At 45.5% G+C, this 25222-nt stretch overlaps 1 protein-coding gene across 2 annotated transcripts in view; it reads left to right on the top strand.

The window, feature by feature from the left end:
• Positions 1 to 443: 443 nt before the first annotated feature.
• The window catches only part of PALLD (palladin, cytoskeletal associated protein), a 359849-nt gene continuing 335070 nt past the window's right edge, over positions 444 to 25222 (top strand). For both annotated transcript variants that reach the window (XM_063458193.1, XM_063458192.1), the window contains exons 1-2: positions 444 to 603; positions 1425 to 2454. In XM_063458193.1, the coding sequence (XP_063314263.1) occupies positions 1487 to 2454 (968 nt within the window). In that variant the 5' untranslated portion in view covers positions 444 to 603; positions 1425 to 1486. The remainder of the gene's footprint in view (positions 604 to 1424; positions 2455 to 25222) is intronic.

The raw sequence follows: 25222 nt of genomic DNA, 5'->3' as shown, positions 1-25222 counted from the left end.
CCTCCTGCTATAAAGAAAGAGAACAAAAAAATAATAATAAAGAAGGTTATCTTCTTAGGTTATTGTAAATTGTAGGACGGTAATCTGAGAGTGTATCTTCTTATGTATTTTGCTGCTCATTTTTTTTCAATACCAGTTTTAGTGAATCAACATGTGAAAAGTAAAATATTAATGAATCAATTTTGGAATTGCATTATTACAGCCTTTTTCTGGTATCTTTGTTATTTTCAGGGAATTCTTTCCACAGTCAAATTTTCTTCCTCGTTAGCCAATCTATAAATATGGAAGAGCTTGTGTAGATAATAAAACGAAACACAGAGTTCCTCTGATATCTAAGATGCAAGTGTTGGTGAGTTTATTTCAGCAAGGCCCAACAGCCTTTCTCCTGGAATCCCAGATAGCAGCTCTCTGAAATATGAGTTCAGTTACCAAATATAGATTACTGGAGGAAGAATGACATGGTCCTGTGGGAACAGATGTAAGTTGCAGGCCACATTCACCTCATTTAGTTCCGTGGGGACAAAGCAATCTTTGATGTATAGCTGTACTTTTCATTTTAATAACTGCATTCATCTTTCCATCTCAGACCGCGTGTTTTTGAAGGTACGTAAATATGATTTCCGTTCTAATTCAGTTATTTGCGTAATTAAATGTTTATCTGATTTAATGTGAACGTCTTTCTCCTCTCAATGAACATTAAAAAATACGGGTGCTTTTTTTTTTTAAAAACACATTTTGAAGTAATCATCAAATCTATATTTTACACGTTTACAATATACTTAAATTCTTAATATAGCTGGAGGTGCAAATGTGATGCATGTATATGAGTAGTTTGATAGAGGCATGACTATATGTGTTTATATGCTTCATCAAATCATTAAATATTTAAATTAACATTATTATTCTGTTAATTGATAATATAATTAGTTACTTGAAATTTCAAGTAGTTCATATCAAATTTCAAACTGCATACAATACTTGAAAAGTATTTTTTAACAGCATTTGTATATGTGTATAAATTATGTTGCACAGTTAAAAAAGTGAATTTCAGATTTATTTTACAAAATATCTAAAATGATTAATTATCTGAAAATTCTTCATTTGGTGTCTAAATACTTAAATTATCTAGCAGCTTAGGTATATTTGTGTAAGTTAACCTTTTGAAGACAATTATAACATTCTCTCATGTCTCAAACACTGCATAAATTGAATATATTAATATTCTGTTTAATTTATGAGAGAGGCTTTAATCTTACGTTAGCCATCAGGTAGCCCAACTGCAGTTTTAGAAGTACAAATCACATTTGTGTTGAGGTGTTGTAGTTTCACAACAGCTGAAGTGCCACCTGTTGGCTAAAAGCTGCTATAGTCAACGTATGTCTTGAAAGATAATTATTCTGACACCTGTGTATGTTTACTTCTAGGAAGAAGGTGGTACACAATCCCAAGCAAAGACAAAAATCAATCTGTACCTCTAACATTGGTAATGGAGGAATATTCTAAGGAAAGAACGCTGCGAGAGGGCCTTTCAGAAGACATGTCTGAAGCATCCTCTCATGATTCCTTCTATGATTCCTTATCAGACTTGCATGAGGAGGCCATGGATGGGACTTTCCCTGAACTTTCGGCTTTTCTTAGTCAAGATGAGATCAACAAGAGCCTTGACATTGCCCGTGAAGCTTTTGCGGATTCTAAATATGAGAAACCAATTCAAGGGCAATCTTTGCAACCCTCTTCATTGAATCCAGCTGACAGGTCTATTAAAGAGATTAAATTAAGTAATTCATCGTCAAAACATTCTCAAAAAACAGATCGCTCAGTGCTCGTTAATGTTCCTAAAACCCGATGTGGAATCACTAGTGCTTCAGTCAACACAATTGCCGCAGATGTTCGAGATATGATATCACCCCTTCTAATCACAAGTCCAAGCATAATTCGAACTCTGCAAGCTTCAAAAAAATCAGGGAAAGACAAAATTCCAAACCCAAGATCAAAAGCAAAAACAATTCAATGTGATACTGGTTCCCAAAATGACATGTGTAAAAAGGCAGCAAATTTTATTGAAGAACTTTCAGCAATATTTCGGGAAACTAGTAAAACTAGAGATAGGAGACCAAATGGAGATTCCTCTTCACCTGACAGTGGTTACCTATCTCCCAAAGCAGACAAGCCAACTGATATTAACTGCCTGATTAGTGGAAATGAAGTAGACTTAAAATCAAATATAAAAGCTATGGATGCACCATCTGTAAAAGAACCGGAGAGCAAATCCGAAAAAACAGAGGAGCAAACCGACAAGTCTGATGTAGAAGGAACACAAACTCCAATCAGTAAATCATATACCCCTACTTCAGTTGCTAGATTTATTCAGAAGCTCAAAAGCCAAGAAGTTGATGAGGGAAGTAGAGTTCGATTGGAATGTAAAGTGGCAGGAAACCCATTACCAGAGGTTAGGTAAGTTCAAAATGCATAGCAAATGTGTACTGTAATTATATACCTTTAAAAATTAATTTATTTCACATACACAATTTTAATTTTTCTCGGAACATATTGTATATATACATAACCATCTTGTCTGCGTAGTCTATTTATTCTCTTCTTCTAAAATATAATTTTTATTTTTGTTGTGCATATTGGTACATTAATTAATGAATTAATTAAATTGTGTTTCTGTATAACTTTTTACGAAAGTTGGAAACATAGAATTGGTACCCTGCTGTTTAAATAGAACCTTTGCAGCGTATTTAATCCACAATATGTACTTTGGTATATTCTATAAACATTTTGAGTGGTTATTTGCATGTTTGTTATTAATGTGCATATGATGTATGACACTTGTATGAAAATTTGTTCATAATAAAAATAGATTAATCACATCAGCAAACATTGAGTTTAGATGAGCTTTCATTCAACTAAACATTAGGCCAAAATTGTAAAAGCTGAAATAATAAAAACAGATGAGTTAGAGACTATGTCCAGCACCTGTCCTAAATTTTAAAATTTGATTATCAGCTGACCCTAACTAGCAGTGAAAAAATCCTATGTGTAAGTAGGTTGCAAAATATTGGGAAATTATGGACATTTTTTTAGATCTACACATAAATCAGTTATTAATTTTAGTACTGGAGATTCTAAAGACATATTTTTGCATTTGTGCTATTAAGATAATTTAATAGCACTGTAACATGTTTTCGTTTTTTCAAATTCCACAATATTTTAGTGAAAGCTAGTGCAGTGGAAAAAGCAGATACCAATTTTGGGTTTGGGGTCATATTCTAGCATGCAAAAGGAAAAGCCAAACTGTAGCTACTGTATATGAAGTAATAAACCTTTAATGTCTCATGGAGAATGCTCTCCAGGATAACATGGCTTGTGTGAAGTAATGAGCCTGCCTTGGAAATAATGACCCTCAAAACTCAGAAGTCCCAACAGCTGATGATTTCCAAAGCTGGGATTAGTATCTCGTTGCTTGTACTGGGGCTTAATATCCTGAGACTTCTTAGAAAACACTCGTGGGCTTTGCATTAGCACTATTAAAGGGTTCATTTGTGAAAAATATGGGTTGGATGGACGGACTGACTGACTACTGGGAAATTTAATTAAGAATTTGTGCACTTATACTAGCAACCACAGAAACAAGGCCAGAAACTCCATTTATTTTAACATGAACTTTCGTTCTTTTAACAGGTAGGTCGTGTTTTAAAATTCCATACTGTATTACAGTCTCATCATAAGATTGTAATATCCACTAAACTTGGACATGATAGTTTGTATATATGTATGTATATATATATATATATATATATATATATATATATATAAATTATTTGGTATCCCCAGCACTCACGTGTATCATAAGCCAATGCCGGGCGCCAGACCAAAGCTCCAAAATGATAAATAATCCAAACGAAATAGGCTGCTCTCCGGACTTAAAAATTCCAATTTTTATTAAAGTTGATTAAAAATTACGACCAACGTTTCGGTCCCCGTTCGGGACCTTATTCAGGGTCAAATTCAACAGGACAATACAACACATTACCTATGTAATGTGTTGTATTGTCCTGTTGAATTTGACCCTGAAGAAGGTCCCGAACGGGGACCGAAACGTTGGTCGTAATTTTTAATCAACTTTAATAAAAATGTGAATTTTTAAGTCCGGAGAGCAGCCTATTTCATTTGGATTATATATATATATATATATATATATATATATAAAATTTATTTTTTAAAAACAGAACTTTAGAATTGAGTATCTTCCTTTCATTTTGTGTTGAATTGTTTTTATTACGTTTACATATGTTAAGCGTACATACAGCATATACAAACTTTTACTGCATCATTGCCAGGGCCGGATTAAGAGCCCAGTGGGCCTGGTGCTGATAATTATGATGGGCCTAATTACAAAATCTTATTGACCAAAAACACTAAAACAGTCCTACCTCCTAAGCGTCATGTATCTGATGGAGATGGTGCTGGAGGGAAACTCATAGGATGCAACTATGAGAAAACATACCCTTTGCTAATCTCACGCTTCCATCTTTTAAGTCAACCCATATCCCCTAACAGCAGTGTCCAGTAAAGCAGGAAGTCTATGGATGCGGTAAAAGGGTGGGCCACTGACACAAATCACATAACCAGAACAGCCGAAAGGGCGAACATACACAAAAAGGGGGCATGTCTGTGTCCCCATGTCTCCCAGTCCTCTAGTGTCTGTGTCCCCATGTCTCCCAGTGCCCCCATGTCACTAGGACACTAGGGGACATTGAGAGACATGGGGACACTGGGAGACATGGGGGCACAGATGCTAGGGAACACTGCAAGACCTGGGGACACTGAGACTCTTGGGGACATTGGGAGACATGGGGACACTGGGTGACAGACACAAGGGGACACTGGGAGACATGGGGCACTGAGACACTGTGATATAGGGGACACTGGAGACTTGATAAAGACCTAGGTACAGGTCAAAATGTTGCGGTGTCCAATAAACCTGGCTAAATCTATCACAGTGAGTGCCTGAGATTTTTTTATTTTATACTAGGTGACACAGAGACACTACGGGCACAGAGACACTATGGGCACAGAGAGACATGGGGCACTGAGAGATATGGTGCACTGAGACACTCTGATACATAGGGGACACTGATACATAGGGAACATTGGAGACTTGATAAAGACCTGGGTACAGGTCGAAACGTTGCAGTGTCCAATAAACCTGCCTAAATCAATCACTGTGAGTGCCTGAGATTTTTTCTTTTATACTAGGGGACACTGAGACACTAGGAGACATGGGGACACTGGGAGACATTGGGAGACTAGGGGACTTTGGGAGACTAGGAAACATTGAGACACTAGGGACACTGGCACACTACAGACACTGAGATACACCAGGGACACATGGGGATACTGAGATACTATGGACACTGGCTGGGAGACATGGGGACACTGGGAGTGCCCCATGTTTCCTAGGTCTCAAAGTCGCCCAGTGTCCCCATGTCTCCCTGTGTCCCCCAGTGTCTCCATGTCTCTCAGTGTACCCTAGTGTCTCAGTGTGTCTGTGTCCCCATGTCTCCCAGTGTCCCAATTTCACTGAGACACTAGGGACAGTGGCTGGGAGACATGGGGACACAGACTAGGGGCCACTGGGAGACATGGGTCCCTAGTGTCTCTGGGTCCCCATGTTCCCCAGTGTCCCAATGTCTCAGCGTCCCCATGTCTCGGAGCTGCTGTCTGGACTCTCAGTGAGTAGAGAGAGGCAGGGAGGGAGATGCCGTAACTTCTTATCACTGCCTCTCTCCACACAAACAGCGACCCCTACTGGCCGGCGTTGGTATTGCAGAACAATCTCTGTTTATACTGAGACAGACATTTGTATTGCCGGTATTACTGCAATACAGGCACCGGCTAGGCAGCCTCAAATACCTGAGAAATACTTCTGAGAAATACCTGGAAACCCTAAGAAATACATGAGAAATACCTGGCAACCCTAAGAGTAGTGTGTAAAAAAAAAATATATATATATTTTTTTAAATCAATGGGCCTATTCCATGGGCCTGGGCCTGGAGCTGCAGCTCCATCAGCCCCTATGTTAATCCGGCCCTGATCATTGCTTACGCAGAGGCTCTGCTTGTATAACAAAGGTAGTCAAAAATGCGCCTACGCAGAGGCTAACTTTTAGCAATACTTCACAGTTTCGTAGTGTTGTATGTGTTATCAGCGTATTGGCTCGGTTATTTGCAACATTGGCCTATGTCAGTACGTACTGTGGTTGACTCTCATATAGTTAAATGTGGGTTGGTTTGTGGTGTTTGGGAGGTCTGTGGTGTTAAGAGTATGCGTCCTCGGGATCCCTATGATTAGGCGTTTGGTCCAGTGGGTTTGATCCCTTTCGTGTACTCCTGTCGGGTGTAATATAGCAGTCAGAGGTGTCGATGTCATCAGGGTCGTTAAATGGCGTGGTTTACCCAGGCTGTCTGAAGACTTGTGACGTCGTGCGTCCCGGTGTGTCGTTTGGTTGGTTTGGCGTCGGTCGGTGTCCCGTTCCATAGCAGTTCATGTCGTGGCCCTGTCCATAACTATGCTGTGTAAGGCTAGCCTATTGCTTGGCCCTCTCTATGGGTTCCTGTAGTGGGTGCCGTGTGGTTTTTGGTGCTTGTTAGTGTGTATGGTTACCCCGCTTCCCCGCATTTCGGTGTCTGTGGGAGATGGCGCCTGGTGTGATATCAGGAGTTACTGTGTGGCATTGTCCTATCGCTGAAGAAGTGGGTGCCATCTGTGCGTGTTGAGCTGTGTCTCGTGGGTCGTGCAGGGATGTAGCTGTTCTGGGGCTGGCCATGTGTTTGCTCCCGAGTCATGTGGAAAGCTTGGGCATTGTGGGCGGGGTATATTATGTGTCCGTATCACTGGGTTCGAGTGGCAGGGTGTTGTCCGTTACCCTACTGGGTCCTATGCCGACCCGGTTCTTTTGTGGATGTGTGGGTTGTCTGGTTTGGATCTTGTGATTGGTCGGTAATTGGCGTATGTGTGGTGATGTGGTCGACCGTGGGTCTTGGGTGTATGTGTCGCGGTATCAGTAGCCTGTGGAACGTCTGTGGGTGGTGTGTGTCCTCCCGGCTCGGAGCCCGGGTCCACTGGAACGCGGTTAGGGTAGTGCAGTGGTGTATCTGGGTTATAGTGGGTAGTCGTGGTTATTGTCCTTTTTGTAGTGCGTCCGTCCGGGTAGGGGGGGAAAGGGTTCTGTGGGTCTGGGTGGGTTTATGTCCTCCGTCACCGCTCCAGGTCCGCCGTCTCCCGGGCCGCATTCCGATACCCTCTGGGTCCACCCGTGTCTCCCATCTCGTTCCTGCTTATGGCACGGCAATGTGTTGCAGGAAGTCGTCCGAGTTAAGGTGACGTAACCAGTAGAACCAGCGTTTTGTGTAGTTATCTCTCTGTTTTGGGGTGGTTGCTTTCATGTCTTCGTATCTTCTTATGTCCTCTACTTCCTCCACCCAACGTCTCATGGGCGGTGTGCTTGTCTGTTTCCAAAACATGGGGACCGTAGCCTTGGCCGCGTTAAGGAGTCTCGGGATGACGGATCTGGTGTTCGCCGGTGTCGGCATGGTGGAAGGAAGGAGGAGGAAGGCAGCTGGTGTCCGCGGTAGGGTCTCGTCCGTTACGTCTCGTATCACTTTTCAGATCGTCTCCCAGAAGGGTCGGATAGGGGCGCATTCCCACCAGATATGTTTAAAGGTGCCTGCCGCTGTTTCGCATCGCCAGCACGTATCTGGGATCTGAGGGTCTCTGGCATGGAGGCTCGATGGGGTTATGTACCACCTGGTAAGGATTTTGTATGAATTTTCTTTTAGTCTTGCCGAGCCCGGCGTTCTTTGTACGTGGGTGATGATCTTGTCCCAGTCTGCGTCCGTTAGGGACTCGTTGAGATCCTTCTCCCAGCGTCTGATGCACGGTGGTGCCAGGATGTTTACTATGATGGCTGAGTAGATTTGTGATATGGCCCGGGCTGGTTCCTGGTCCTGTGTGCACAGCTGTTCGAACTGTGTCAGTTCTCGTAGTAGGCACGGCCTTTGGGGAATTGATCGGGTGTATTGGCACGATCTGCACTCTTGCTAGGGTGTGTGTGAATGTGTGTGGCTGGTCCGGAAAGAGTTCGGTCGTCGGGCGGACTGCAAATGGTCGTCCGAGTATGTCTTTGATGCGCAGGGTTGGGATGTGTTTGGTCAGGCAGGGCAGCTGGCCCTGATCCCCCGCCGGGAAATCTGGGTTGCCCATCAGTGGGAGTAGCGGGCCTGGATCCATTGTTAAGTATTGTTTCGTGCCCTGTCTGTGCCAGATCTGCATGGTTGCCGTCACAAATGGGCTCAGTATTCGTATGCGGCGGTATGCGGCTTTCGTAATCCATGGCAGGGTACTTGGTTGCCGTTGGTAATGTCTGATTCCAGCTGGGCCCATATTTTTGTGCAGCCCTCCACTGACCAGCTCATGAGCCTATTAAGGTGCGTTGCCTGGTAATATTTTTCAAAATCAGGGAGCGCCAGTCCCCCTCGGAGTTTGGGCAGTGTCAATTGGGAATGGGCTATGCGCGGGGATCTGCCCTTCCATACAAACTTGCGAACCTCCAATTTCAGGGTCGAGAAGAATGAATCAGGGGCCAATATTGGCACTGTCTGGAATATGAAGAGGAGTTTGGGTAGCAGCGTCATCTTGATCGCGTTCACCCTGCCTAGCCAGGAGATATAGTATGGGTTCCATGTGTGTAGTTCTTCAATCGCCTTTTTTAGGATGGGGATGTAGTTATGGGTATATAGATCTGCCGGGTTCGGTGTTAGCCAGACTCCCAGGTATCGCATGTGTTGGCCGCACCAGCGGTATGGGTATTGTCGCTGGAGTGTCTGTCTGAGCGTGTGGTCGATAGATAGACCTAGGATTTCTGACTTCGTAAAATTGATTTGGAGGTTCGAAACTCGGCCGTACGCTTCGTATTCCGACTGGATGGCTTGCAAGGTCGATTCTGGGGTCGTGACTAAGAATAGGAGGTCACCTGTGTAGGCCAGGGTTTGGTGGTGAGTCCGTCCTATTTTCATCCCTTGTATGCCGTCATTTTGTCTAATTCTATTTAGGAAGGGTTCCAGTGTCAGTGCAAAGAGCAGGGGTGATAGCGGGCAGCCCTGTCTGGTCCCATTATGGATCTGGAATGGGTCCGTTAGTGCTCCGTTGATCCGAATGCAGGCTGTCGGGCGCGTGTATAGTGCCTTCACCCAGGAGAGGTAGTGTGGTTCGACGCCGAGATTCTGGAGTGTGCCGAACATGAGGTCCCAGTCCACCCGGTCGAACGCTTTTTCTGTGTCTGTGGACAGGAGGAGTGTTGGGGTCTTCAGCGATCTGGCGTGGGCTATGATATTCAGGGCTCTGATGGTGTTGTCCCGTACTTCTCTCCCTGGGATGAATCCCGTTTGGTCCGGGTGTACTGTTGTGGGTAGTAGAGGAAGGCGCGCCGCCAGGACACTTGCCAGGAGTTTGAGGTCTGTGTTCAGTACAGAGATCGGGCGGTAGCTTGGGCATAGTGTAGGGTCTTTACCTTCCTTAGGTAGTAGGGTGATGTTTGCGGCTGTGAATTGGGCCGTTGGCGCGGCCCCTTCCAGGATGGAGTTGAGGGCCGTTTGCAGTTTCGGGAGGAGGTCTGTTGAGAAGGTCTTGTAGTATGTGAGGGGGAAGCCATCAGGGCCCGGTGCCTTGCCTGTCTTTGCCCTTTTGATTGCGTGCGCCAGTTCTTCAGTCGTGATGGGTGTTTCTAAGTTCTCCCGGTCTGCGTTTTCCAGTCCGGGTCCGTTTGCTGTGTCAAGGTATCGCTGGATCTCATCGAGTTTTTGGGGGTGCGGCCCCCCTGGTGCGTCTTGGCGCAGGTGGTGTAATCCTTGGTAGTAAGAGAGAAACGCAGATGAAATTTGGTCCGGGAGGTGTAAGTGTTGCTGTTGTGGGCCTTTGATTTTTGGGATATACAGCTGGGACTTTTAGGAGGTTCGCCAGTAGCCTCCCACACTTGTTCCCATGTTCATATATTACGTGTTTGAAGTGTTGGTATGATCGCTGTATCGAGCGGTTCAGGTGCGTGGAGAGTTGTTCCCTTTTGATGACCAGGTCCCTGTAGACCTCCGCGTCCAAGGTGCGTTTGTGTTTGGCTTCCAGGGTTGCGATCTCCTTACTGAGGGCTATCGTTGCCTGTGTTGCTTCCCGCTTACAGGCGGAGCACGTTGTGATCAGCTGGCCCCGGATCACTGCTTTATGGGCCTCCCAGCACATCAGGGGTGTCGTCTCCCCCAGCTCGTTGTCCGTAAAATATTCTTGTATGGACTGTCTGGTCCTGTCCACCACCAGTGTATCAGAGAGAATCGATTCATTCAATCTCCAGGAGGTTTGTCTCGGTCTGTACAGGGGTGATTGTATTTTTATGCGGATAGGGCAATGGTCCGACCATGTCATGGGTAGTATTTCCGCCTCTTTGAGTAGGATGAGGTTGCGGTGGGGCACTAGGAAATAGTCTAATCTCAAGTATGAGGAGTGTGTCATGGAGTAGAAAGTGTAGTCGCGGGTCGAGGGGTGTAGTGCCCGCCAGCAGTCCGCGAGTTGATGGTAGTGGATGGTGCGGAGTGTGTTGGCGTTTCTATTGTCTGGTGTGGATCCTTGTTTGGCTGACGAATCTTGCCCGGGGTGTAGCGTCAGGTTTAGGTCACCGCCGATGATGAGGGTGCCTTCCGTGAATTTCATTAGTGTGTTCAGCACAGTGCGTAGGAATTGGTGTTGCTTTGAGTTTGGGGAATAGAGGTTGGCGAAGGTGTAGGTCTGGTCCAAAATGGTGCCTTTCGTGAAGATATATCTGCCCTGTTTGCATCTGAGCGTGGCTTGTTCAATGTACGGGATCCGGCTAGAGAAGAGAATGCCAACTCCTAGTGTACGTCGGTCTGGGTTGTTGCTGAAGTATCCCTGTCGATAATGGCGGTCTTTCAGTGCTGGAGCTCTGTCTTCTTGGATATGTGTTTCCTGGAGGAAAGCGATAGATGCCTTATAGTGTTTAAGGTCCCGCAGGAGTCTGGAGCGCTTCTCTCGTATGTTGAGGTTGTGTACGTTGAGATAGGAGATGACGGAGAGGTCCTCTCGGGCGAATCGGTCCGACCCCGGGGCCTGCATCTCCGGAGCGGCCGGGGGGGCTGTGCGGTATAACGTGAGGAGGGGGAGGGTGGATTTGTCCGGCTATGGGTGGTGGGTATGTGTGTTTGTATGCTGTTGTAGTTGTACCGATGCGTGTGGCCAAGTTAGTCGTGGTTCTTACTGTAACGTCGGAACCTAGTTCGGTATAGGATAATGGACAAGTGTCCCGGTGTCAGGTTCCCTACACCCGCTGTGTGCTGGGGTTGGGTCTGATCCGAGAGTGGAGTCACACCCCCGATGCGGGGTATCATTATGTCCTGTTCCTGTGAGGGCGGCGGGTGGTCGGGCTGGGTTGATGGATCCTGCGCTGTTCTGTTGTGGTATGCTCCGCTGAGCCGTGGGCTCGTCAGAAAAGTTTGCCTGTTGTTTGTAGTACGTGGGTATCCATCTCCTATGTGGCCTTGGGTTTAATTAGTCTGCTGCACCTTTCGTAGTGGTGCATGCATGGGTCGTCTGCTGCATGTGGTCTGTTTCGTGGCAGCAGGTCTAGTTTGGTATGCGTTCGCCTGCCTTGGCGGTGTCTGTGTCTAGGTCTCTTGGGGTTCCCGTGTCTGGTTTCGGGGTTTAGGCCGTCGGCCTTGTGTTTGGGGTGGGTGTTAAATTCTAGATCCTACATTCGTTTTGGCGTGCTGTATGTGATAGGTCTATGTGGGGTAGGGGGTCCCATTGGTGGCTGGCCTTGTGTATTGTGGGATTTGGTAGCGTCGTATGGGTGCGTTCGGAAATGGTATGTCGTGTGCAGTGGTGGTATCAAGTCGGCGTGTGTGTCCCTGGTGAATATGCGGTGTATGTTGCCGCGGAACCGGCTTGTCGTCTGAGGCTACCTGCCCCCATTCCCACCCCTCTGTCCGCTAGGGCCAGTCTCAACCCCCAATGTCTGTATGGTGTCGTGCGGCTGGGCAATTGTGCATTCGCCTCTTTGTAGTTGCTGTATCTGCGTAAGTAGTTGGGCACTGGAATAGCACTTTATCCACAGCTGTGCGATATCAGTATTCGACAGTGGTGGGGCCTAGCTGTTCACCGTGTGGTTGTGTCCTGAGCGGTGGTGTAATAGGGGGCCTTAATTCAATCTAGAGTCCCTCCCTCCTCCCACTCCCTCCCCCCCTTTGCGTGCTTAAACTTCAAAACAACATGTAGGGTTCGAGCTATTGTGTCAAATTGGGGCCTCTAGGCTGTGTGTATTGGGCAATTAGCGTGTGCATATAGTTATCAGCGAGGATCATGCAGGTGTTGAGCCTTCGATTCTCCCATTAGTATCCCTTCCATGGCAGTCCTAGGGAGAGTGTCCTGGTAACCCCTCTTGCCTCCCCTGCCCCCTCCCCCTCCCACGTCTGCCATCCCCCCCCCCACTCCAGCATCCCCCCCATGTATGTCCATTCTGTAGAGTTGAGCTATGCGTCCCGTCCCCCTCCCAAAAAGCTGTTGGATTCCACCCTCGCGGTACGTGGGGTCTACAATAAGGCTTATCTCTGTATGTTTGGCCAGTGTCTCGTGTATTCCGCTCCCCCCCCTTTCCCCTCCCCCACCCCAATCCCCAAAAGTTAAGCTCAAGATCCGTCACTTGCCCCCATACAGGGTACTCACGGTCTGTCATATTAGTCTGCGGTTAAGTGGGTCTCCTTTTTACCGCCAAGGCAGTGCGGTGCGGTGTGGGTTTTACATCTCGTGCCTGGCTTGGCCAGGGCGTCCATCACGGTGGCGTTGTGGCTGGGGTCTTTGCTGGCCCGGGTCCCTTCCTTGCGGCTGTTGGGGTCTGTTAGGTTGTAAGAGGAACAACCTCACCAGCCAGTTGGGAATCGGAACTGGTGGGAATCCCAGGGTGCGCATAAATGTAGGGACGTCGTCAGGCTTCCGTATCGTCAAATAATCCGGGCCGTGTCGGGCTGAGAGGGAGAAGGGGTAGCCCCAGCGGTATTGTATGCCGGCATATTGCAGGGCGGTGGTGATCGGGCGCAGGGCACGCCTGGCTTGAAGTGTGTAGCGGGAAAGGTCTTGAAAGATTGCGATTGTCTGGCCTTCCAAACGAATGGTGCCTATGTGTCTTGCTGTGCGCAGAATTTCTTCCTTCAATTGAAAATTATCTAGACAGCACACTATATCTCTGGGCTGATCCTCCGGTGCTGGTGGAGGTTGTATTGCCCGGTGGGCCCTGACTAGGCCGAGTCTGGGCATATTCTGATTGCCCAATACCTGGCTGAAGATCTGCCTCAATAGCTCTGGGATGTTTTCAGCTGGGCCCCCCTCTCTGACTCCGCGGACTTGCAGGTTCATCCTGCGTCCGCGGTTATCTAAGTCGTCCACCCACGTGGTCAGGTGGGCTATGTCGGCTTCTTGGGTGGTTACTGCTGTGTTAGTTTGCTCTAGGTCTGTGCGGAGCGCCCTGGTTTTCGGCCTCCGCCACAGACATCCGTGCTTCCACGTTCGACAGGTCTGCTCTCAATTGGGCCACTTCCTCCCGGACCACGCGGCCCAGGCAGTCAGAGAGGGCTTCGAAGTCTGCCTTAGTGAGTAGATTGGGCAGTATCACCCTCCACTCACCGTCCGGTTGCGGCTGTTGCTCCGATACCAGGGAGGGTGACGGTGAGAACCTCAGTGGGGTAGAGGGTGAGGAGTCCCTGGTCGGGCTTGCGGCCTCCATTTCGCGCTGCGGCGTTCTGTCGCGGGCCGTGGAGTGTAGGAAGGACCGGATAGTTTGCTCGCCTCCCGGTCCCGTCGATCTCGGGGTGCCGGCGGCATCTGCCATACGTTTGCAAACCATCCGTAATCTCGTCGGAGTGTGGGGTGAGCTATTTAGGCTATTTGTTTGCGGGTGCCACACGGAGCTGTGCGGTTATGCGGCCATGTTCTCCGGCTCCTTCCTTTCATTTTGGATGTGTGGTAACTAATTAAATATGAATACAGAGAATTGCATTGCCTTCACTTTAAATTGATAGTTGGTCTCACATTGTCTTCCTTCCCTAAAAGTGCTTAGTCTTCTCTGCACCCTACAGCCACCTGCTGCATGGCTAGATAATAGTGCAAGGATGCAAGTTTAACCACGCCAGGACAAGAATATATGCTGTCTCAAAGATTATTCACAGAAAGCATGTATGTCGGCAGCAGCAGCTGCTGAGATTCTCAAACAGAGATAAAATATGCAGTTTGGTTTAGAAGATGAATGTAAAATGAAGTGGGGCTTGTGTCTTTTTTGTAAGCCTTTCTATTTATTTCTGAACCCCATGTTGGGCTGAAGAGATAGCAAGTTATCGGTGTCAAAATGCTTTAAAAAACAGAAAAACACAAGATTCAGATCAGCATACTATTATAACAGGCTGTAATGTTTATGGTGCTTGGAGTGCCACTGTAAACTGTGATTGTCTTCAGTGTTTTTAGTTTTTATACTGCTTAAAGGAAAACTCTAACATTAAAAATAAATATACAAATAGATGTATTCCTTTTATAATTTAGGTTTTAAAAACCCACTGGAACACACTCTTCTCTACGTCTTGATTCACCAATCATTAGAAAATCAATTCTGATTATCTCTGGTCCAATCATATTCCTCCCATAGAAGCAATCTACCAATCCAGTCTTGATGACACAGAATGTGAAGAGCTTCAAAAATTGAAGCTGTTGTATGAGGAACTGGATCTAAGAGCTGGCTGGCTGACTGACAATTAAAAAAGTATGTTTTTTTTTGACAAACGTAAACATTGCCGTTACCCAGAAACAGCTGTTTTACACTATCTGAGAAAAATACATAGTCTTTGCACCTAAACCACTACATTAAGATGAAGTCATTTTGGTGCTTAGAGTTCACTTTTATGTAATAAACACAACTAATCCACTTAGTGTTGCTTTAATGTTTTTCATGGCAACCAGGTTTTTAAATTAATTAATATCCAAGTTATGAAAATATTGCCATTTTGGCCAATTTAATTCAGTTATCTGATCAGTCTCTGAGTTACTATTTAAATGTAGAGCAGTGAAAGTTAATTTTGAATTGTTGAGATAAATAGAACATGCCTGTACACAGTTAACCAGCACAAAGACATGAGTACGTCATGGTTACGCTTTTCTCACAAGGTTAAAATACTTCCATTATCTGACTTTAACAAGTCAACGAGCAATTTAACAATTAAACCAAAATCAAGTTATGACAAGCAGCAACCATAAACATATTTTTTACAATTATTGGAAGGAGAGAGAAACAAACCCAAACCCATTAAATGGAATTTATAAAAATAATTATTTTTCAGGGTTTTTTTTTTTTTTGTACTCCCTGATCTTGTGTTACTAGGATAATATTACATTTTTTTAAATGTTAAAGGGGAAAGAATTAGTTTTCTCATAATCTCATTTACAATGTTGTTGAAAGCTGAAGGAAAATGTACTTTTCAAATTAAAAAAGTAAATACCCTTGTTTAGTGCATCTCCTGGCTTATACTTTTGACAATCTTCAACCCTCCTTGCACAAAAGCATACATCCCAACATTTCAAACAGACAAAAATGGACAATTTAATTTTAGGGGTGTGAGTGGTGGTATGGCCAGGTGCAAGGCTGATTTTATATATTTGAGGGGACTAATAATTTTTGGAACTAAAATTTAATTTATAACAAGGATAATGTATCTTATTTAAACAGACTGATTTCTAAACATAAATATTGTGGTTTAAAGACCAATTACTGGGGGGACAGAACCAGCGCCTGAGCGAGCAAGACGCACATCGAGGCAGCTCTGCATGAGCCCTGCGATCTGCCGGTCTTTTCCAACCTATCAGGCACACATAGTGAGCGCTGAATGAACCTGTCGAGTACCCAACAACATGGGGAAGAAAAATAAAAAGCAGCAGGCAGACCTGGGATTGGGTACCCAAGGTATCGGGGCTTTAATGTGCTCGGCTAGGCAGCCAGATAAATCCAAGATGGTGCCTAGTGAGGCCTACACCTCAGCCTCATCGGATGATGACAGCATCTATGCTAACCCCCAGCTCAGCTGCGCTCAACACCACAGACATCCATGGAACTGGGATGGGCATAGAGGGCACCAAGCTAGCGCAAACGGCTACAGATGCCGCATTGAGAGCACTGCAAAAACAGTGCGCTAACTAGCAGGCATAACTGTCCAACATGGAGGATAAGGCAAGGGCCCGAAATCTGAGAACCCGCGGAGTGCCGGAGGCAATCTCAGGAGCTGAGATCCCTTACTGTTGCATGAGGCTTATTGCCACTTTACTGATGCCCAAGCAAGCCAAGCAACTGACAGTCGACTCCCGCTTCTGACTTGCTAGAGTTACTATAGCGCCTCAAGATAGGGACTCTGACAGGGGAGTACTCATGGGAACAGCGAGGGGCTCTCCCACAGTGTCCTTTGAGGGGGCACAACAGGCTTTTTACAGGGACTTTTTAAGGCACACCCTCATGTGGTGGAGGTCCCTCCGACAAGTTACCCAGTTCTTAAGAGAGCACTCAATCGTATAAGTGGGGCCTGCATCGGTTACAAGCTGAAATTTCTGGCAAGACCCACTTGCTCTCTCACCTCATGGACGCACCAGCATTCCTCCAAAACCTGGGCTTACCGGTGGACAAAGCGCGGAGACCTGAACGCCCAACATGGACTGTTGCAGATATAGCTCCCTTTGTTCCAAGAGGCGGATCGCCCGGGGCACATGCCTTGCCTATCTAATTCCAGCAGCAAAGGACCCCTTGGTCCTACACATACTACCATACTTGCTATGTGTTAAACATAATTTTAAATTTTCTATCCTGGCTCTGTAAGCTATTGTTTGCGTTATTTGTTTAGTTATTCCCTCCCTCCCACCTTATAGAGCGTGAACAGTGATTATTTTCAGTTTGTTGTTACTATAGGTTTGACATAGCCTTCTGCCTGGGCGTCAGTCTACTATACATGATTCCTTAAGCTTATGAAGTCTACAGAGCTATAATACCCCCCCTAAGTACCTTACTAAGCCACGATTAACTGCGTTATGATCCTGATATATAGGCACCAGAAGCTTCATATAAGCACCCCTAAGACGTGCCTCACACCAATCTAGTCTGGGCAAGAGAGGGTCCCTTAGACATGTACCTTTTAAAAGAAAAAAAAATGAGTAGATGCCAGCAATGTGTAATTACTGCTAAAATGTATTTTGTATTCAGTGTACCATTCCTGCAAGCACATGACATGCTGTAATGATTGCACTAACTTGAAAAAATAAAGAACTAAAAAAAAAAAATACAATTAAAAAAAATATTTTTGCTGTGGAGTTCTGTGATACACTCGGACTACAAAACCATAAAAGGTGGGCGAATGCAAGATGTCTTTTTTATTGTTAAGGAAACAGTGTGACATGTGATCAAATTCTCACCAGAACACACCTTGCATGTGCCCATCTTTTGTGGTATTTGGTTTGTGTTTATTTTTATTTGGAAAGAATAGCCAGGTTGTGGTAGCAGTTTGGGTGTACACTTCAAACTAGTGGTTTTAATACACTCGGACACACCAACAATATGAAGCTCCTAGAAAAGAGGGACATTAGCATAGAAAAGAGGGTCAGAGGGATTTTGGACCAAAATAGTGTGTGTCCCTTCCGTATAGGGACACTTTTGCAAAAAAGGCAATTATCTTCTGAAAATGTGTCTAAAACCATCCCATAGTTATTTTGAGATGCCCAACATTTGCTCTAGATTTCAGGAATCGTGAACAAAAACTCTTGATTGCCAATATGGGTTTTGGTCAGATAAACTTTGCTTCTGATGAATGAGGGAAAAAAGTGGCTGATGAAGGTGGACACCCCACAGAACAAGGGTCAGCCAGAGATGCACTGTATTTATATTTTCTTATACACAGGTATTACAAAATACTACACACAAATGTTATGAAGTTAAAGCATCATAAAGCTGCTTAAAGAATTCACCAAGATAAATATGGATTTTCAAATGCAATGAACTTCCTTTTGGCTGGCAATGTTGCGGTCACCGGCCCGCCGAGCCTCACGGTCGTGCCCGACCGGCACGACCGCTCCGACTACACGAGCTTACCTGCTCGTTGGCGAGCCGGGAACCGCGCGTGTAGTTCTTCCGGGCATCACGCCCGAATCCAATATGGCGCCGACCACGTGGTCGCGTCTATGGATAGCCCCGCCCCCGAGAATTATACTAAATTGTGTGCGTGACGTCACGACGTCAACGCACACGTACGTTCTGGGGTCAGAGGTCGCCCTCTGACCAATCATAGCTTAGAGAGGGGTATTTAAACCCCTAATTCACCCTAGTACTTTGCCATGTCGTGGTTTCAGTTTCCTGGTTTCCTGAAAGTGCTAGTTTCGTGTTTCTGATTTCCTGGTATCCTGATCCTTGGCGTTTCCCTGGTTATTCTGATCTCTGGTTTCCCTGACTTGGCTTGTCTTATCGGTATTGAGTATTTTCTGGCTTCCTTGACCTCGGCTTTCCCTTTGACCATTCTCTGTCTCTAGCGTATTAGTCCGGCCATTCTAAGGTCCGGTTTACGCTCTGTCTTGTTATTTTTCCTTTTCTGACTTATGTATATGTTTACATAGATTCTGCGTGCTGGACCACATTACTAGTCGTGACATTACGACATGGCCATGGATCCTGCAGAACTATGCAAACATATGATCGCCTGTGAAAATAGGGTGGAGGATATGGACCACAGGTTAGACCAATTTTCTCAGGCATTTCAGACCTTGCTCCAGAGGACTGCCTATTTAGAGGTCCCTCCTGTACCACCTGTGGTTCCGCCACCTGTAGTGGTTCCCGTACCACATAAACCACCGTCCATAACTTTGTCACCGCCCCCTCGTTATGGAGGTGATTCTAAGGAATTTAGAGGTTTTTTAAACCAAATAGAATACCACTTTGAGGCCTCCCCAGGTTCATTCCCAACAGATAGATCTAAAATAGGCTATCTGATGAACCAATTAACTGGAAAAGCCTTGACTTGGGCTAACCCCTTATGGGAAAGTGGTGACGCAATAGCCCGTGATTACAGTACCTTTCTTACGGCCTTTAAGGCTACATTTGAACCTAAAGGCAGGGAGAAGAACGCTGCCAAAGCCCTTATGAGAATCAGGCAAGGCAATCGTTCTGTAGCCGATTATGCAATAGAATTCAGGACATTAGCGTCTGAGGTTGATTGGACCAATAGCGGTCTGGTGGCTGCTTTCTCTGAAGGTTTAGCTGAGAATATACAAGATGAAACTGCAGCTAGAGACCTTCCGGTTAGTCTTAATGAGTTTATTGCCTACATGATAAACATTGATAACCGGCTCAGAGAGAGAGAGAAAAACAAACAACGTAACAGACGTTCTAATTTGTCCATAGCTCCTCGTTTCTCTAACCCAGTGGTGAGTAGCCAAACGCCTCTTCCAGAACCTGAACCCATGCAATTGGGTAGTGCTAAACTCACTGAGGCAGAGAGACAACACAGACGTAACGAGGGGTTATGTATGTATTGTGGCAAGAAGGGACATCTAAGATCGTCATGCCCGGTTCGGCCGGAAAACTTGCACACCTAAGGCACGTACGGGGACCGACCTTAGGTGTGATGTATATGTCCCCTAAATTGACTAAGAACCGTTTCCTGGTCAAAGTAACCTTATCTTTCGAGAACACTACTGTTCAGTGTGAGGCTATGATTGACTCTGGGGCAGCGGAGAATTTCCTAGACAAAGAGTTCTCTGCTAAACATCTCCTGCCCTTAAGACATAAAGAGAAACCTATAGCAGTCGAGGCCATTGATGGAAGGCCTCTTACCCAGCCTTTCATCACACACGAAACTCTGCCAATCCCTGTTTCAGTGGGTATTCTCCACTCTGAAGAAATTACCTTTCAAATCATATCTTCACCTACAGTTCCGATAATACTCGGTTTCCCTTGGCTCCTGAAACACAATCCACGTTTAGATTGGATTGAAGGAGAGATTGTGAGTTGGGGTGAGAGATGCAAAGGTGTTTGCTTTAAGCAAATCCCACAACCTATTGGCACCATTAATGTTCCTGTTACACCTCCCTTGACCACACAAATTCCTCAGCAGTATATGGATTTGAAAGAGGTATTTAACAAGGTCCAGTCAGAAGGGTTACCTCCTCATAGACCTTATGACTGTACTATAAACTTATTACCAGGGACTATGCCTCCCAAGGGAGGAGTCTATGCCTTGTCCCCCCAGGAAAATCTTTGTTTGGAGGAATATATTAAGGATGCTCTCAGAAAGGGTCATATCCGTAGGTCCTCCTCACCAGCCGGGGCTGGATTCTTCTTTGTCTCTAAAAAAGAAGGAGACCTACGCCCTTGTATTGATTATAGGGGTTTGAATAGGATTACCATAAAAAATGCCTACCCTATTCCCCTTATATCAGAGCTATTCGACAGATTAAAGGGAGCTCGAGTCTTTACCAAGCTCGATCTCCGAAGTGCCTACAATCTAGTCAGAATTAAGGACGGTCACGAATGGAAGACCGCATTTAACACCAGAATGGGACATTACGAATACCTGGTTATGCCGTTTGGATTATGTAACGCTCCAGCGGTATTCCAGGATTTTATCAACGATGTCCTAAGAGAGTACCTTCACATGTTCGTTCTAGTGTATTTGGACGACATTCTCATCTATTCCCCAGACCTAGAGACACATCACGAACATGTGAGAATTGTACTGAAAACCCTGTTACAGAACGGCCTTTACTGTAAACTGGAGAAATGCCAGTTTGACCAAACGGAGATACAATTCCTTGGATACGTTATATCTCCGTCTGGTTTCCAGATGGATCCTCGTAAACTGGAGGCAGTCTTACAGTGGCCATTACCCAAGGGCCTTAAAGCTACTCAACGCTTTATAGGTTTTGCGAATTACTACCGCAAATTCATAAGGGGATTTTCCTCCGTGATTTCCCCTATAACCAATTTAACAAAAAAAGGAGCAAATTGTATATCTTGGCCCAAAGAAGCAAGAGAGGCATTTGAACGATTAAAATCTTTATTTTCCTCAGCACCTGTCCTGACCCATCCTGATCCATCCAAACCATTTATCCTAGAGGTGGATGCATCAGAGACAGGAGTTGGAGCCATTCTGTCTCAAAGAGAGAGTCCTGATACGCCTTTACATCCCTGTGGATTTTACTCTCGCAAACTCACACCTGCAGAGAGGAATTACGACATAGGGAATAGGGAACTTTTGGCCATTGTACTTGCCCTTAAGGAATGGAGGCATCTCTTGGAAGGTTCCAAAGAGCCACTTTTGATCTTTACTGATCATAAGAATTTGGCTTATATTGGGGACGCTAAGAGACTGTCCTCTCGTCAGGCTAGGTGGTCATTGTTCCTCTCCCGATTCAATTTCGTAATTACATACAGACCTGGTACTAAAAACACCAAGGCAGATGCACTTTCTCGGCAGTTTGAGACAGATGAAGTTCCGGAACAGGTGATATATCCTATTGTACCTCCTGAATGCCTCATTGCCACTACAGTTTCCGAAGTGTCTTCTCCACTCTTCTGTGCCATAATAGCAGATCAAACTCAGGCACCTGTGGGAAAACCTCCGGACAAACTGTATGTGTCACCTCAGTTTCAAAAGAAGGTACTAGATTTGTTCCATGACAGCCTCACAGCGGGCCATCCTGGAGTCCATAAAACTCTCTCTGCCATCTCCAGGAGATTTTGGTGGCCTGCTCTTAGAAACGATGTCAAAGATTATGTTGGGGCATGTCAAATATGTGCTGTTTCTAAAGTTCCTCCCAGGTCACCTCCTGGACTATTACAACCACTGCCCATACCTAGTGCTCCATGGACCCACTTGGCCATGGATTTCATTGTGGATCTACCCAGTTCAAACGGGTTTAATACAGTCCTTATGGTCATTGATAGATTCACGAAGATGGCACATTTCGTCCCACTTAAAAAATTACCATCTGCTCAAGATCTAGTTCAAATATTCTTGAGAGAGATCTTTCGGTTGCACGGTGTACCCAAAAGCATAGTATCTGACAGAGGTACCCAGTTTGTTTCTAGGTTTTGGCGTTCCTTTTGCAAACAATTGGGCATCGAACTCTCCTTTTCGTCAGCATATCACCCTCAAACAAATGGAGCAGCAGAGAGGGCGAATCAGTCTTTAGAAGCCTATTTACGTTGCTTTATAAATGCCAATCAATCTAACTGGTACAAGCTCTTACCCATGGCTGAGTTCGCCAGAAACAACGCCACTCATGAATCTTCTAATCACAGTCCATTCTTTGTTAATCAGGGTTATCACCCCACTGTTTTTCCTTCTGCATTCTCAGACACAGAAATCCCCGCTTTGAACACCCGTTTAGATTCGATTCATGATACTTGGGATTCCGTCCATTCAGCTCTGCAAAAAGCCTCATTACGAGCGAAGGTCCAAGCTGACAAGAAACGGGGCGCTAATCCTGTCTATATTCCAGGTGACAGGGTGTGGCTCTCCACAAGACATAAGGTCCCGTCCATGAAATTTGCCCCTCGGTACATTGGTCCCTTTCGAGTTACCCAACGTATTAATCCAGTGACCTATACTTTGGCACTACCGGCTCATATGAGAATTGCGAATACTTTCCATGTGTCTCTGCTCAAGCCCCTTACTTGCAATCGCTTCACAAGGGTATCCACTCCTCCTCCGCCCTTGGTAGTGGGTGATCAAGAGGAATACGAAGTCCGTTCTATCATGGACTCCAAATTATCCAGAGGTGTCTTGTCCTATCTCGTTGACTGGAAGGGTTATGGTCCCGAGGAACGTTGTTGGGTTCCTGCTGACCGGGTCCATGCGCCCCGTCTTATCCGGTCATTTCACAACCGCTTTCCTCTTAAGCCGGGTCCTTCCCGCTCGGTGCGCGGTCTTCGAGTGGGGGGTACTGTTGCGGTCACCGGCCCGCCGAGCCTCACGGTCGTGCCCGACCGGCACGACCGCTCCGACTACACGAGCTTACCTGCTCGTCGGCGAGCCGGGAACCGCGCGTGTAGTTCTTCCGGGCATCACGCCCGAATCCAATATGGCGCCGACCACGTGGTCGCGTCTATGGATAGCCCCGCCCCCGAGAATTATACTAACGTGTGCGTGACGTCACGACGTCAACGCACACGTACGTTCTGGGGTCAGAGGTCGCCCTCTGACCAATCATAGCTTAGAGAGGGGTATTTAAACCCCTAATTCACCCTAGTACTTTGCCATGTCGTGGTTTCAGTTTCCTGGTTTCCTGAAAGTGCTAGTTTCGTGTTTCTGATTTCCTGGTATCCTGATCCTTGGCGTTTCCCTGGTTATTCTGATCTCTGGTTTCCCTGACTTGGCTTGTCTTATCGGTATTGAGTATTTTCTGGCTTCCTTGACCTCGGCTTTCCCTTTGACCATTCTCTGTCTCTAGCGTATTAGTCCGGCCATTCTAAGGTCCGGTTTACGCTCTGTCTTGTTATTTTTCCTTTTCTGACTTATGTATATGTTTACATAGATTCTGCGTGCTGGACCACATTACTAGTCGTGACAGGCAATGTGTACATCAAGTTCAGTCAGCAAATTTTAACATTTGCTTAAAGGGACACTAAAGTCAACAGAACAACTACAGCTTAATGTATTTGTTCTGATGAGTATAGTCAGTTGTTGCAGACATTTTGCTGTAAACACTGTCATGTCAGAGAAAAGGCAGTGTTTACATTATGGCCCAGGGACACCTCTAGTGACAGTCACTCAACGGGCAGACTTGGCGTTCAGCGTCTCCACGCTCTGCATGGAGACACTGAACTTTCTATGAGGAGATGCTGATTGGTAAATTGGTCTACATCCACCCTGGCTCCTTAGCTGAAATCATCAGAATTGACTAACTCAGCCAATCCGATGCCTTACTATGGGAAAGCATTGTATTGGCTGAGATCATCAGTTTTTATGATATCAGCCATGAAGACGGATCGGGTCGGAGCCAAAGCTGGTGGACCCACATGGTGCTGTAATAAAGATACGTTTTCAACCTTTTATTTAAGGCAAGGGGGCAGGAGGACTAGCATGGTTTTAACACTATAGAGTCAGGAATACACATTTGTGTTCCTGACCCTATAGTTTTCCTTTAATTGAAGATAGCAGGGATTGCTGTCAATTATCACGCAGAGAAACAGAAATAATTCCTTTGGGATCTATCAATCAATTCTTGAATGTATTACATTTATTAAACAGAGACTTATGGTAAGTGAATAATCAACTTAAGTAAGTTGAAAATAATTGGCTTTGTTAGTCTTACAGAATGTTCACTAATCATAACACAATTTTGGTTCCAATCCGTGGCAGCTGATTAAGTTTAAAGATGCTGCCCTGCAGACTTAAAAAGCCATGCCCTGTTCAAACCCAGCTGCATCTCCAGTCTTCAATAAAGAGGAGAATGGAAACAGACAGACACATGTTTTCTGTAACATACAGCAGTCTTTACAATGCCAGTAAATTTGAGGTGGTGATGCTCCACCAGCCCCCATGGACCAGCCTCTACTTTGCCACCCGCCTTTTTACTTTCATATACAGCGACAGCGGATATCCACTTCCAAGCACTACATTCTTATACTCTAAGTTGTACTCAATGCAGCACTCTCCCTCTTAGCTTCCCCTTCCAGCATCTGCTTTCTTGCACATGTTTCCCATACCCCCTCTCCATTCATTGTAGCACACTATTCATCCACATAATCGTACACAGAAGGGCAAAGATCTGTCTAATTGTTTTCAGCTGCCATGGCCATTTTATTTCCGTAAATGGCTTCAACATGACAAGAAATGCTTCACACACAGTTTGATGACCAACTGTGATGACTTGCTGATGTCACATTCACAGTAAGTGTCATTTTGAAGTCAGGACACACATTTCTTTATGAGGTCTTGCAAAGTACAGTACAGAAATGACTTAAGTTGCAAATAAACATCACATAAAATGAAGTTAAAGTGAAACAAAATATATGTATGTGTGTGTATGTATGTATGTGTGTGTGTGTATGTGTGTGTGTGTGTATGTATGTGTGTGTGTGTGTGTATGT

Source organism: Pelobates fuscus, chromosome 6, assembly GCF_036172605.1.
Source record: "Pelobates fuscus isolate aPelFus1 chromosome 6, aPelFus1.pri, whole genome shotgun sequence".
NCBI lineage: Eukaryota > Metazoa > Chordata > Amphibia > Anura > Pelobatidae > Pelobates > Pelobates fuscus.
Note: the sequence above shows the minus strand (reverse complement) of the source record. Positions and strands in the feature narration are given on the sequence as shown.